Source organism: Cardiocondyla obscurior, linkage group LG01 (assembly GCF_019399895.1).
Source record: "Cardiocondyla obscurior isolate alpha-2009 linkage group LG01, Cobs3.1, whole genome shotgun sequence".
Taxonomy (NCBI): domain Eukaryota; kingdom Metazoa; phylum Arthropoda; class Insecta; order Hymenoptera; family Formicidae; genus Cardiocondyla; species Cardiocondyla obscurior.
In genome coordinates, this window is record NC_091864.1 from 8,885,949 (window position 1) to 8,901,637 (window position 15,689).

The following is a 15,689-nucleotide window of genomic DNA, read 5'->3' on the forward strand; positions in this document are numbered from 1 at the left end:
TCGGCACATAGATTTCTGCCAAATTAGCCGGTCGGATACTTAAGGCAAAAGAACGACTTTTAATCTCCGGAGCGGCCCGACTTTCCCGGCACGTCGATCGGTTTACTCCGTCTCCGTTTCTCGCATGCAATAACAATTTGGAGGCGTCCGTGCGGCTTTACATGCTTCGGTACCACCGTGACAATAAGGTTAACACAACGGCATTGCGTACGCGACGTAACCGGGTACATACACCATCGTATTTCGAATCCTAGCGCTGACCGCAGCTCGCTCCATCGCGCTTCCACGGGGGTTGCTCGGCCGCCCCCAGGTCGGCGTGCCTCGCCTCTGGAAATTCTCCAGCGGCATTCCCTAGCGCGAGCCTTTCGTCGATAGAGAGGCTGGATCTTATTACGACCTGCAGACTACGCGTCGAGGTATGATTTCGTTGCATATGATGCGGGGACTACAGAATCGATCTGCACCGAGGGCCGGCGCCGACGTTTTCAATTGGCTACGGCCGTAACTGTATTTTCTGCTGGCAAAACTTTTGCGTCCGCAAACAAAATATTCAATAACGTAAAATGGAAAATTTTGTTTTCCGATTTTATCAACGAAATTACATGTCAACATTTTAATACGAGTGTGCGCGGCAATAAAATATAAAAATAACGCGACAAAAGGAACCGAGCAAATGAAAAATTGTGTAAATAACAGCGGGGAAAGGGTTGGCGATTGGCTTTCGAGGCATTGCCGGTGTGTTCTCGTTTCTTTTTCATCTCCGAAGTATCAACTGCGACGAGCGCTTCTTCCGCAGGAAGACGCGGCCGAAAGGAAAAGGGTGCCGCGGCGAGAAAGGGTGGCCACGGTTGAAAAAGAGGGATCTCGCAGACGATCCTTTCGTCTCCCTACCTACATCTCCGGCTCCTGGTAATTGTATCGATTGTCTTAGAGCGACACCACGATCGACCGTTACACGCCACGAAAGGTGCACCGGTCGCGTACCGTCTTTCGTACCACGCGTCCCGTTTCCCTCCCTTCGTTTCTTCGGTACGGGGTAACCCGCTTTGTCGCTTCGCCCGATCGAGAAATAAAAATTCTTAACCGGATGAAAGTTTGACCTGGATCTTTTGTGGACGGCACGGTGAAAGGGGGGTGAGCAAGGGGCAGCTCGCAGACACAATACCGACGAAATTTGCATATACGCGAACGGCCGGCGACGACGGCATGTGGCGCATCGCACGGGCTACTTCTCTTTTTCGAGACAGGGGTAGGGCACGCGAAGGGTCGATAAAAAAGGAAAAAAATTGGATTTCGTCGCTTCTATCATCGGCGCGCAACGCTACGCACTTCCATCGGGCCACAAAGAAGGACAAGGGCCGACGGAGAGCCCAGGTAGGCCGGCAGATAGGACCGGCTGACTCCGGACAAGGGGATGAATTCTATTTTTTTTCTCTCCATCCCTTTTCCCGCCCCTCGTTGTGCGCGACCCATCGCCCATCGGGTAATCATAATAATGAGAGGAGAAAGACCGGTTGACCATCGGGCGGCCTGAGGGGCGATAAAACAATCGCGGCTCATTTTTTGCCGCGGCAGCTGCAGCATCAACCGCGATTGTCGGGCACGACCCTCGGACATTGTACACAGGCCAGATTTTCGATTTGTCGATGTGCCGCTTTTCGCGCGCGGATTGTTTCGATAAGTTTTTCGTGGCGTCAAGAAAAATATATATATATAATAAAAAAAAAAAAAATTATTGCCTCAACAAAAATCTCATTTAACATTCGCTCGGGACATAGTAAATAATTCAGTAAAATCAATTTTAATTAATTATAGCACATTAAATTTATGAAAAGAAACTGTTGGATCTAATTTAAACGACGCTTGCCGGCAATGCGCTTTATCGGGAGATATCGATTCGCCTCTATCCAGAAGCGGGACGAAAGCCCGAGAGAGGATCGAGAACGTTGGAGGGACGGCGATTCGTTGGACACCCTCTTGGCTAGTCGCCTAATGATCGGCGGAGGAACTCGTGATGGCGAGCCGATGGGGGAGACAGAGAGAGTTACGGGACGAGGTCGATGGCTGACGTGCCGGGTAATTAGTAAAAACAAAGGAACCTGGCCTGGAGAAGGAATCGAGAAATGGTCGTTGGAAGCGAACATAAGAGACAAGCTTGAAAGAGAAGCAGAAGATCGTGCCGAGGCGACGGGGCGGCGACGAGGGCGGCGGTGGGTAGACGCGAGATAAAATCTAAATGAGAAAGTAATCCCTCGACGTTGATGAGGAAACGAGCGAGAGGCGGCAGCGGCGACGGTGAGATGGACCGCCGGGGAGGTCCAAGAGGGCGGTCGGTGAGAAACGATCTCTCCTAGGCGCTTCCTTTTTCGTCCTAGGTCACGGCACTTCGGATAGGCGGCCGGCTGTTGTGCGGTGGCCTTTCGCGATGTAAACACCTAGCGCATCACAGCCGACCCGCCGCTGCTATCGGGCTAAGCGTTCGGGCTTAACCTAGCCCAACCCGGCGTGTCGACGACCATCGTCACTGCCGCACGTCCGGCGTATGTAGGTGGCCCTATCGATTCCCACCTCGAGAAAATAACGGGGAATCTCCGCAAGCTGAGAGAACTCGCGTCGCTCGCCGGGAAGTTATTTCGCGAAAGTTGTGCAAAACGGCCTTTACCTCCCAGCCTTCTTTTCCTCCCCTTTTCCCGCGGCCATATCGTTCGGGTAACCGCCGTCACTGCTGCCCGCTTCGCACCCTCTCGGCGGTTGAAAGGGTGAAGCGAAGGGCTCGCGGCTCGAGGGTAATCAAATGAAAACAAAAATCGCGGAGCCAACCTCCCTCTGCCGACCGGGAAGCGGAAGAAAGTTACACGGCCAACTCTCGCCTTTTTCGCCGCAATTTGCGGCCGATTCAGCCGTGAATCTCAGTCTCTGCCTCGTTGAACGGCTCCTCGCGTATTTCCGTCCATGCAGTTCCATGCACCCGCCCCGTGGACGGCCGCGGCGAAGGTCAATGTTCCCTTCGCCGAGCCGAGCGATGCTTGTCCGACATGTGAGAGCTCGCGCCCAGTTAATCGTGTTCATAAACGATCAATCGCGCTCGAGTTACCACGTTCCAATTTTCGGGCCGATCCATTTGTTAACGCGCGCTCCTCGGTCTTCTTCTGATTTAATAAACACACGGTACTCCAAGTTAATCTTACTCCGACTGAGAATAGACAGGCTTGGCCTTTCCGCACGCGATTCCTTCCGCTCGTCCTTCGTCGAGGTCGCCGGCACGCGCGACGGTGGCCCAGATTTTGCGTGGTCAATTCGCAAGAACCGCTCTCCTCTGCGAAGGAGGCCCTCGTTTCGTGGATTTTTCAACGATTCTCGGGAATCGCGTGACCGACCGTCGTTGAGGAAATGATAGGTGGCGGCGGGCAGGAAGGAGACAGAAAGAGCGGTGGCGCGAGCGGACAGTCCGTTTATTAAGTGCTCTATATAGGGCCAGATGTCCATCCTTCGTACACGTAACACGTGGATAATCAGAAGAGCCGTGCGAGCCAAGCCGCCGATCACCGTAGCATATGCCGCGATCTCCCGAGAGAGCAGCTGTGGCCCGCATCAGAATGTATCGACAAGACAGAGTGGAATCTCGGAAGATTATCGCGCCGAAGTACGTAACACGTAGAGTTTCGTATAGAGCACCGACCTGCCTTCTTTTTCATGGGCGCCGTTAATGAAAACGTTCGCAAAATCGATGAATTTCATCATTTATTTGCACGCGTTGTTTATTATTTATGCACGGTGTAATTATAACGCACGGGAGCGCATTATGCAACGCGAAGTCGGGAGCGCGTGATTTTTAAATACTGGTCCGTGCTCTTCAAAACAACATGGCGCATTAATGAGGTTCGTCCAGCCGATGACGTCCGCGCGTTTTACACGTCTCTGGGATTTTACATTCGGCTGCTACGGTGTTGTAACGTCACTTATGGATCGCTCGCGTTTGAATAAGTAAGTCGCGAACTATTTCGGCCATTTCACTCATCTTCCGAGGTCATCGTCGCCCGGACCTCATTGTTCGACTATCCTCTCTTTGTGCGCGCGTGTCTGTTTTCGGGAAAGGAACAAAGGGTGCGGAAAGGGACCAAAAAAAAAAAAAAAAAAAAAAAAAAGAATGAGAGAGAGAGGAGAGTGAGGGAACTTAAGCGCCATTGTCCGCCGAACGTCTACGAAGAATGCGGGCGAACTGATTTCGCCGTTTTGCTCCCGTTACAAAAAATAATAATTAACCCGGCGTTTTGTGCCGAGCAAGTCTTTTCAGCGACGCATACAACGGGAGGCTCGCTTATGCGGCATTCCTCGGGTCGTGTCAATCGTCGAGTCTCGTACGCATACGTCGATCCTTGGCGCAGCCGGCGCATTCTTGGCACGGCGTCCGCGGGCCGCGTTAACTTTGTTTATCTATAAAGTCGCGCCGCTGATTAAGTCACGGCGAAGTCCGACCGAGAGGGAAGGTGAGGGGCGGAAGGAGAATACGGTTAAGATCCAGCAATGTTTCAAACTGCGCGGCGTAAACCACGCCGGCCAACTCGCAGCTCCTTATCGCGCGAGCAGCCCGAGAAGTCCTTACTCGCGGTCTTATAATGAAATTCGCCGCGGCGAAGAAAGTTTTAAAAGTGCAAAAGTGCGCGGTGAGACAAAAGAGCGACACGCAGGGAGCTTGACAGGGAGGACGAGATTTAGGAGGATCATAAATCGAGGCGACGTCTTGGCGTCGCGAGAACCGCGACGAGATTAGAGAGGAGGTGACTCTCTCGGCCCGTCTTTTTACCGCCGTCCGCTCTTCCTCTCTCTCTCTCTCTCTCTCTCTCTCTCTCTCTCTCTCTCTCTCTCTCTCTCTCTCTCTCTTTTTTCCCTCTTTTCACTGTTTTATCTCGTGAAAACAATCGTCGCGGAAACTTTACCTCACTCGTGACAATTATATCTGTGCCTTTTATTTTATTTTTTTTTTTAAGATTCCGAGTTTAATTCCAAAAAAATGCGAAGAAAAAAAAAGCGGCCAGATTTTTTAGTTGACTAAAATCGGATCACGTTTCACGAATTAGAAGATTATTCGCCGTCAAATGCGTTCGATCTGTTGAGATTGTTTAGACGATAATCAGTGATGCCATTAACATATGTAAGAAGTGAAATATCGCGAGTTCGGCGAGGAAGCGATACGCTTGTTTTTAATTGAAAGCAAAGTCTGTAGATTTTTAATTAAGAATATTCCCTCTCTCTTTCTCTCGCAAGATCTACCTCCGCCGGTCCATCTATCTATCCATCCATCCATCCGTCTATCGAGTACTACCTGTTCCTCGGAGGCTCCTCAAACAGTTTTATAATTGATTTCATTTTCATTTATTTTAGCACGAACCTCTCCCTCCCCTGCGTCAGCTTCCGCTCGCTCTCTCGTCACTTTGCCGTGCCTTGAGAAGACAGTGTCACCCTCCCCCCCCCTGCCTGCTTCTCTTCTCTCCTCGCAGCACCCCGTCGTCGCCGCGACCTCACGCCGCAATCAATTTAATGTTTTAATTAAGAGAGTATCCGTGAAAAATTAGATTTTAATCGGATCGCACCTTTCCATCGGCGCCCTTCCGCAGCTCTCTCTATTTATTTTGGGGCGGTGCCCTTTAATAAATAATTTTAATTGCTCTGACCCTTTCAAGACAGGACTCTCAAACGAGTGTCGCTCGTCTTTCATTCTCGCTCTTTCTCTCCGTTCCTTTCGTCAGCGGCGATTTTTAGCGCGCGTCCAATCTCGCTGACCGATCTGATTAAGCCGCGCGCGTGCACGGCAATTCCTACGCACTCGCACGCTTACGCGGTTAAATATACCACTTTGTTCTTCTTTAATAACGCAAGTAGAGCGAAACTTGTCAGTTTCGCAAGAGCGCCGAGCCGACATTTGGCAAAAGACATTACGTTAAACCGCGACTTTTCGGTCGTTCGGTCCACATTCGCGTCAGGCCGCGTCGCGCTTCGCCCGCCGGGGCGAGAAAGAAAGGCGGCTGCGTGTTTCAATTACGCGCAAACGAAATTTAATTAATGCCAATGTCCCGAACGGAGGGGAGGCGCGACGTGTCCTCGCGCGTCGTTCGTCCGCACGCGATCGATGGATTGTCCTCGAACGGCGAAAATCAGTTGCGAAACGCAGCTCCCGCGCTGCTGCCCAGTTAGCCGCGCGCTCTCGACGCGGTCTAAAAAAGAAAAAGGTAGGAGAGAGAAGGTCCACCATTTTCCGCGGCTATTCTCGAGTGTTATGCAACCGCCGGCCGATGCATTTGGCCGGGCAAAGCTTTATGGCTGAAGCTCGCACGCGCAAAAATGTTTGTTTTAACTTTGGTGCCCGCCTACCCGTCGCCCTCTGCTTGCATCCCGTCCCTTCCCGCCCCTATTTAGCCCCCGGACGCAGCCTTGAATTATTCGGAATGCGAGAAAATCTGTAAAATTAGACCTTTCCCTTCTTCCGTGCATCTCTATCCGTCCCCCGGTTCTTCCCTCTCCCCTTTACCACCTCCGCCACCTTATCTATCTCTTTCTATTTTTCCCTCTCGTTATTCCGTCGCGGTGGAAAAGTTGGCTGAACGATCGAGTCGACTTTTCTAACGTTAGCGCGTAAATGCGCGTCGATCTCGCCGACGGATTAATCGATGAGTCGAAATTAACCCGTGGATATTCGCGTCACGAAACAGCCGTTGCTGCACGTTAAAATAGCGCGCACGTAATAAATGTGGACTTGTACTTTTATCGGTTTTAATATTTCACGGAGGGAGGAGGAGGAGTAAAAACAGAGCTGGACTTATTTATAGAAGGACAACTCGCAGAATTGTCTTTGTAATAAGAAAATTGCGTTTCGATCTGAGAATATAACATCGCGTCTCCGATGTATAGCTAAACGGCCGGCAGCAAGCTGTTGGGAACTGCGCACTTAGAAAAGTCGATCCGCTTCTTTTCACGGGCCGCGGTCGTGCCGATGCTTTCGGGACATTTCCATTTGTAAGTCGCGGCATTAAATATCGGGCATCCCTCTTCGGCACGCTAATGGAAATCGTCTTAAAAAGTTGCCGTATGGCCCTAGGGACATGCCACCTGCGAAATTTCTAAATCTTCCAACGCGTCTCGGTAGGCGTATTCCCACCGGAACGCCCAAAAGGAAACGAGAGAGAAAAAGTCCGTGCGGTACGAGGCTCGCCCTTTCCATATTTTTCACCCTCCATTTTTACGCCATCTTTCGTCAGCACCGGCCCACCCTCTCTGCATTTCCCCCCCGGCCGACCCTTTTCCACGTTTTCTCCCTCTTCCCTCGCGCACGCACCCTCTCTTTCTGTCTCTTTAAACTCCCCCTCACGTTCCGCAACTGTCCACCGTCCTTGTCCATTCGTTACATGGCTCTTCCATTGTTTTGATCAATAAAGCGCAATTGAAATGACTTTGTGGGACGGATACCTCTTTTTTCATAACTGAATACAATCAAAAGGTACACGGCACGGTATCAAACAGTAGTGGATCGATCAAATGCAGATGATTTTTCGTTTTTTTTCCCCTCTTTATTTTCCTCTCAAGTTTTTTTTTTTTTTTTTTTATGCGTTGGACAGAGAGCTGTGGACTTCGAGAGGCGATTTTCATTATTCAGATCATGAACGATGGCTTTTCTGACTACTTAAATTTCAGTTGCTGCAAGATAAGAGAGAGAACGAAACGGAACTTTTTCTCCTCCTGAAAAGAAAGAAAAAAATCTAATTTCCGGCTCGCGATTGGACGATTCAATCTGTCGTAAGGATAATGGAATCTCGTGTAAAAGTGGCCTCTCTCTCCTCTTTTCCCAATTTTTAACAAATTGGGAGCTGTAATTTTTTTTCCAACGCTGTCGCGTAACGACTTTTTTTTCAATAATTAGATTTTCCATTGATTTTATCCGCCTATTATTTTTTGTAACAAAACAAACAGCCATTGCATTTTATCGAACAATTCGTGAAGTATTAAATTTTTGCGGCTTTATGAACATTTTATATACCGTCGGGCTGGTCCCTCCATTTTATCCATTCTGATTCATTTAAATTGGCAAAATATTTTTTTAATCACGTCATTCGTATATGAATAGACAAAACATTAAATAAACTTTAACGTCGGGCGCGACTTTTCGAATTAGCGCACCTTTCATAGTAATAAATCTATTTTTACATTGCGCATACATATTTTCCGTCGAAAATAATATTAATCCGCGATTTTAACTGCCGAAATTAGCTACGTCCATCATCAAGGGATGCTGAATTATTATTATTCTTTTCGCGTCGGGTTTCGTAACAAGAAGAAATTTATTTTACGCGGCGCGCTCGAAACTTCGTCTATATCGTTAACGGTACACGGATTATTTCGGCAAAACTTTTACATTCACTCGAAGAGAATTGAAATCGCGGGCTTCTCAAAATATATCGCTTGCTCGAATGTCTCTTCATATACTTACATATGTTGTTAAGAAATATATGAGAAATTTGTACGTGAAAAACGAGATCTAGATGTAATCTTTAACGTATTCGCAGTAAACGCCAGAAAAAGTATCATTAAGATCACGAAGGGAAGACAAGCGTGGAACGAGCTTAAAAAAATCGACCTTTTTTTCCCCCGTTCCCGCTTATCATCCCGGAACGGGCTTCGAGTATTCTTCTCGCGGTGTGCAAGAAGTAATTATTTTTCCGGCCCTCATTCTCGTGGCAGACTTGGCCCCATTCTACACCCTCCTCGCACCCTCGTGCCGAGGATCCTCCTCGTTGAGAAGAAAGAAAATGTAAGGGTGACTCGGGGTAGCGGGAACCGACCCTTACGTCGGGGACGAAGCGTCGTACCGCGAGTAATTCGAACGGGAGAAAAGAAATTAGCGAAATTAAACGTCAGGCCGTGCCTCGGCGGCTCGAAAGGATCGAAAGGGCGAGCACGACAAATCCTTCCTCCCCCTCGCGTCCACTTTCCATCGGGCACAGACTATTTGCGATTAATTATTCGAGCGGCGGCGAGAGAGGTGCGTGAAATAGGCAAGGATGTAGACGGGACGAAAGAGAACCCGAGAAGTATTCGAGTTCGATCCGATAACACGGAATCATGAGGTGCATCGCACTCGAGTAAAGGGTTACAGCTAAAACGCGGCCGGATTCGCGCGATTGACATTACGTGGGTGCGTGTGCGTGAGCGCCGCGCACGGCTCGGCCGTCGATTTCGATTGAAACGGCGCGAGACGGAAAGAGAGGCGCCGACATTTCGAGCCCTCGCCAGAGAGAGATGTGTATTTCGACGTGATCAACGGGTACATCGGACCCGCTGTTTAAATGGGGAAGTTAAAACTTATCATTATTGGGAATTTCGCGAGCGCGTTAACGTCACACCGATGAACGTTCTACAATTTCACTCGTAATTATGAGAGGGAACATTTTGTTCCGCACCACTCCTCGCGATACGCAAGTGTCCCTTTTTTCCTCTCTCCCTTTTTTTTTTTTTTTTTTTTATTTTAAATTTAATTCGAGAAGTAGATTAATAAAATTTAATGAAACGAATAAAATCAAAGTAATAGGATTCGTGAATTTTGCACGGGACTTGAAAGCGCCGAGAACCGATCTTCGCGCGCGGATAATCACTCTGCGGCCAAAGTCGTGTGTGGACTTGGGCGGCTCGTGGCGATCGATCCGATATTCGTAAGCGAGCAATTCCATGCAGCACGGCGGCGCGCCGAAAAGCGATTCGCGCGTATTTTTAGTCGGGCGCGCATGTCGTGCATGCAACTCATATATTTGTTAAAACCTCCCCAGACAAAAGCAGCGGCACCTCGTAAATGGAATTAATCTGTCGATGCGTACCGTGCGTCCATTTAATATCCATCACGCGTTCATCACTGCAGAAGCAATCCAGCCGGTGCTAGCGGCCGCACGTTGCGAGGTTCCTGCCTCCTCTCGCTTTTTCCCCCGTTTGCCACGTTCGTCCTTCTTTCCCGCGGCGTCCGTCTCTCGCCATCGGAGCTCGCGCGGGGTTGAGCACGCCGAAACTTCTAATTTCGTGGAATCCGCGACGATGACCGGCCGATGATGACAAATTTTGTGCGTAGCATCTTAATGCGCCGCGCGCCCGTCGAAAACTGACCCCGCAGCTGGCCGCCTTAAAAAAGGGGGACGGGGGACGCAAGGGCCTCTCTCGCTTGAGAGAGGGATGGCCCATCTCGCATGGGGTCCTCGCAAACGCGCAACGGGTGGAGGGGGTCGAAAAAGGGCGAGTATCACGGTGTCCAGAATTCTTTCATTTTTTCGCGGGTCTCTTTCTCTTTTCCGTTCCCCATGCGAGCGTTATATTTCGCCTTCCCTCCCGACAGACGTATCCGAGATGGGTTGAACCTGTTTAAGGGCTGTGTTTAAAGATCGAATCAAAGGGCGATGGAGGGTCGGTGAATGTATCTCCTGGAAACGCTATTGTAATTGTAACATCATCGTTCTCATGCCGCTGATTCGCGTCGAGACTATTGTAAGACGAACTCGTTTATTTATACTTTTCAGCGGGAAAGGAAGCACGGTGAGTTTTTCTCCTGGATTCTGTGTGGGAAAAACGGGCGGCGTGGCGTTGCAACGCGCGCGCGCTCTCTGCGCTAGCCATTACCGGGGATTTTCAGTACAACGATTTTAATATTGTGAATTTAATGTGAAGTACAATTGCAATTGCATGGAAGGAACGCCAGCGTTATAATTTCTGAAAGAGCGGGATTAACGAACGGAGCAATTTATTGAGTCAAGCCAATAACTCATTGTTCGCTGGGGCTGATATTGAAACTCTTCTCGCCACGCCGCAATTTTTCCCCCGGCTGAAAAGCTCGCGCCGACAAAGAAACGCGTGATTTTCCGAAGCGCGGAATTCTTTGTTCCTCTTTTTTTCTTTTTTTCTCCTTTTTTTTTTTTTTTTTTTCTTCTAAACTTATCTTTCTTTTATTCTTTACGCAGCGCGCAACGCGTATTCCGCTGGATTATTTATTGACACCCACTCACTCCACCCTACCTCCGATACACTTTATTTATCCTTTATTATTTATTGCCGTCGAAATTCTGCGCATTGTTTTCCAAAACACTGCAACTAATCACCACCACCATCACCATCCGGCCCTCCACCTCCCGCATCCCAAAACCTCACACCAACCCTCCTGCTATTTCCCCGTACACCGCCACCTTTATCCCCCCGACCCCGTTCACCCTCTGGCACCTATTCGATCGATCGTTCCGCACAACCCTGCCACGGATTGTCTACGGTCGATTCTCGATACCTCGTCGGTTTTCGAGGTAGCTACGTCGACGCTCTCGGTATGCTCGTCGAGGAAGCCGGGGCGACGGAACAGCAGTAGTATCAACGGCAGCAACGGTAGTCCGATAGCGACAGCAGAATTCAAAGCGCATTTTCAAGGGGGGAAGGAAAGGAGGGAGAAAATGAAAACCGAGGGAGACGAGGTTGTGGGTGAGATTTGCAAAAATCTCGCTCGACCTCGCGCCTCCCCGTCCATCTTTCGGTTTCGTCAGTAGCTTTTTTTGCGTCTAAAGTGCAGCGGAGTTTCTGCAAGCAAGGAATATTAATGTTTGTTAAGGCCGAGGCATGAGAGAATTCAACGAAGCGAGACGCCGGCGATTCGAAGCCGCGGGTTTTTGCGAATCGCAGATTCGATCTGCGATAGAGGTGCGACGTGTGCACATCGGTCGAAATGCTGTTCGCGCATGAAACACATACAGAATGCATTTCCATTAAATCGTATTTCGTCGCATAATTCTTGAAATTAATCTAATGCACATCGTATAAATTTAAACAGCTCTGGTAATTGCAATAAATTGTAATAATTGTTTTGGTGTCGATCCGACAATTGAGCTGCCCAATTCTTACGTCTCGTTAATTAAATTTGCATCTCTATCCGTCGAATTTAAATTAATTTTTTATTATTGTCATTTTTTTAAATTTATAATTTAAAGTGTCGTAATTGAAATTGAGAGTATTGTGAACAGTGTCGTTTTCGCGAGCGTCTCTTTCGGCGTTAGTATGTATACAAATGAGTCAGCAGAGAGTCGTTCAATTCAGACGGAGAGACTTCTTACCTTTGCAAAAAGCGTCGTCTCTGCAAGTCTGCCGTTCAAGACCTCCACGTGATCGTTATAGTCTTCATCGTTATGGTCTTCATTGTCGTCGCCATCGTCGTCGTGGGCATCCTCTTCCACTCGGTACAGCCTATTCTTCCAGTTCATCCGTCGTGTACCGTGCCTCCTTCTCTTTTCGCGTCATCCACTTTTCCCTCCTCGGCCCTGACTTCCGTGTTTTCTCACCGTGCACCGATCTCGCGCGTCGCGATCGCTTTCATAATCGACCGAGTCCCGTCTCGCGCTCACACGTTCCTTTCCTTCGGGCGAAGTTCATGCGTAAATCGTGGATCGAACCTTCGCCGGATTCTGGATCACCACGCGAGATCTCGACCTTTTCGCGTCGCAAGCGAATCGGGCTGCGTGGCTTTTCGATCGAGCAAACAGTTTTTTTTTTTTTTTTTTCTTGCGAGTGCGCGCGCTAACGAAGATAAGCGCACTTGAGGATATCGACGGCACCGAGGCAACGTGACAGCGGTCGTGCGAGTCTTCTCCGAGGCTTTCCGGCGATTCTTTTTTCCGTTCCTCCGGCGCGGTTCACTTTTGCACCGGATCTATCGATCACTCCATGTGAATCCTTTCGTCCGCGCGACTTGCCGTTTCTCCCTCTATCGATTCGTAGAAAGATGCAATTAGATCACGCGCCGCTTTTGCCCTGGACACGGCCGAGATCGGCGGAATCTTTATTCGCTCATCGTTCTCCCGTCTTAGAAGAATTGGATAAGCGCGACGGCGCAATTGCGGCGCGCCGGCGATTCGCAACGCCAACCGGATGCGGATTATCGGAGGCTCTCGGGCGCATGCGAGTCGTGGCCGCGTAATAGTTTCGTTCTGGTGCGCGTTTATCCGCGGTGTACACCCGTTACAAAGATCCGTACCGAAAGCGTACTCCTACGATTCCGAATTCGTGACGCGCGGCTGGGAAATCGACGCTTGACCGTGGTATTCTCTCGCAATGGTAGATCTTCCCTTTTTTTAAGAGATTGATTTTCTTGGCGATGCCGGATCGTGGCCTATACTTTTCCCGAAAAAATCGATTTTCTCACTGAATCTACATGTCCCCACCAGGATTCTCATCGGAGGAGAGGAGGGACTTACTGGGTGTCCCGAACGATCGCACGTGCGTACGGACGTGCACGTGTGACGACCGGTATGATAATTCCGCGTAGCACACACACATACACTTGCACTGCCACTGTCCGGCGACAAACTTCAATAGAAGAGCATCCGAGCGGGGGGCGGCTGGCCGGTGGTCCCTTTTTTTCGGCGGTGGGCCCTTTCTTGCGGTTCTCCGTCGTGCGAGCTCTCGGTCGCGAGTCTCCCGACGCGTTCGAGAGAGAAGAAGCGGGCTCCTCCTGTTGCGCGGGAGCGCGTCACTGAAATCGTCTATATATCTTTCAATCTTTATCACAGCGCGATCTCTCCTTCTGCGCCACCACCTCCACCCTCTCTCCCTTTGTCTCTCTTGTCGCTCTGATTTTTTTTCCTCTCCCTCCTTATCTCTTCGTGCTCCCTCTCCGGGTTATAGGCTCTCCCTTTCGGTGATCGGTATCGCGCGCGCCCGCGCGCGATAGCCGGTATCGGTGGACGCACACGCTCGCGTGTTTTTCCCGGGACGCGCGCGGAACCGTACTCGCGGTGCCTCGGCTTCGATATTTCTGCGATTTATTGCGGCGCGACTTAGAAATGCATCTAATGCGGTGCACGCCGCATAGAATGCATGCATGCACCTTGGCGGGGAGGGCGAGAGCCGCGGAGAGCCGAGAAGCGGCCGTAGTCGGCGGAGCCGAGCCGAGTCGAGACGAGTCGAGTCGCAGCCCGCGATGTTATCAGCGCATGCGCCGCCGCGAGCGTGTACACTACACTCGCGCGAACTCTAGGCGTGCTAGCGCGAGCTAGCGAGAGCGAGCCCGCGAACGGGCCGCTGGACCAGGAGTACCTACGGCTACGTCATTCACTGGCGTGGAAGACCGGGGCATCAGCCGTGCCTCCGAATCCGTCGGAATAATAATAAATTCAACGTCGTCGTTCTATCTTTCGAGCGAGAGGTGACAGATTGTCTTTCACTATTTTCCGATTACTTCAAGGTGATTACGTTGGGATGTAATTAACGTTTTTCAGTCGCTCCTATTTATTCCCGCGACCGGACTAATTTTCTTTCGCAGGTTCGCCCGCGGGAGAGTCAGCAGCGCGCAAAAACCGTGAAATCGGGTCAGCGAGTTTCGCGTACGAGCCCGGAAGATCACTGCCTCGAGGAGGTCCAGGGCGATTAGCGATCACGAACGAAATCCGGGAAGGCCACCGCGGAACGCTAGCACAGGCCGGTCCGCGTCAACGATTTCTGCCGGCTCGCGGAGGAGTCGGTAAAGTATTCCCGATACAACAACCGCGAGAGAACGTTACCGCCGTTGGATTCTTTCGCCTCGGCGTTCCCCGTTCGCGACTCCGATGCGCCGCGTGTACTTGCGAGTGCATACGTATGGCCGCACGTGTATGCGTGCGTTACCGTGTACCTCTATGTCGGGAGGCCTATCCCGTAGCGTTATAGTCGACGACATGGTGAGGGCTGCTCTCCGCGTTTCTCTTCCCGCCGTCTTTCTTCGGTTCTTGGCCGCGGTGGGTGGAAGAGGAACGCGAGATGCTAGCAGAGAGGAAACGGAGGGAGCGGCGACCGAGCGCGCACGAGCCCCCTGTTACATACGACACTGTGCGATTTTTTGACGACTGATGAAAGTTACTCGCGAGATATTCTATTTTAAACTTTCGGCCAACAGCGACTGCCGGCCGCAGCGGCCGTCGTCGTAGCGCCTCCGCAAGCCCGGCGACCGCCTCACCTTCCTCTCTTCCTTTCTCGCCCTTCTTCCTCCCCCTGTCTACCTCTCGTCCTTCTGCCGCGCTCCTCGCGAGGAACTTCCTACATCGCGATAATTCCTGAAAAGGTAGGAGTCATTTTGCGCGGAACTTCGCTTCGAGTCAACGCTGGCATCGGCTCCAGGAGGGACGCGAGAGACCCTTCCGTCCATCGGCGGAGGAAAACGCTACAGCGGCAAAATCGTTGTTTTTTTCATCCGATTGAATGATTTATCAGATCGGGATTGTTCGAACTGAGGGGGAGGGACAGGGGGGAGGCAGGAAAAGAGGGTCGGGGAACGGGTCAAAACCGCGGTTGCAAACCGACAAAACGACGGCCTTCATTATTAACCTCCCCCCTCGGTCCCCTCCTTTCCCTTACGCTCCATCGCATTGTAATCGCTCGCGAACGTTTGATCGTGTTATAAAAAATCCAATACTTTTGTTCGCCGCAAAATACAATCCGCGAGGTCCGATAACATTTTCGATAACCACTTTTAATTGCGCCCCGTTGTTTGACGCCGGTATTGTTCCGCCTGCAACATTGCTCTATGTTAATCAACAGAAAAAGCGGCGCGCGAAAATGTTCAGGCACATTTCGGAGAATGACCGGTGCAACTCGTTACATAGCGCGAGGTACCCGGTCCCTTCTCCGCCTCCTCTTCCACCTCGCCATCCTCCGCT

The 15,689-nt window shown here is 50.6% G+C and overlaps 1 protein-coding gene and 1 long non-coding RNA gene across 4 annotated transcripts in view; one reads left to right on the plus strand and one right to left on the minus strand.

The window, feature by feature from the left end:
* The window catches only part of LOC139105006 (uncharacterized), a 96,014-nt gene that overhangs the window by 38,293 nt on the left and 42,032 nt on the right, over positions 1-15,689 (plus strand). The window lies entirely within an intron of this gene.
* Positions 11,030-13,899, minus strand: LOC139108201 (uncharacterized). The gene is made up of 2 exons (XM_070666294.1): positions 12,117-13,899; positions 11,030-11,567 (listed from the first exon to the last, which is right to left on the minus strand). The coding sequence occupies exons 1-2, from the start codon at positions 12,261-12,263 to the stop codon at positions 11,283-11,285; spliced, it is 432 nt and encodes a 143-aa protein (XP_070522395.1). The 5' UTR covers positions 12,264-13,899; the 3' UTR covers positions 11,030-11,282.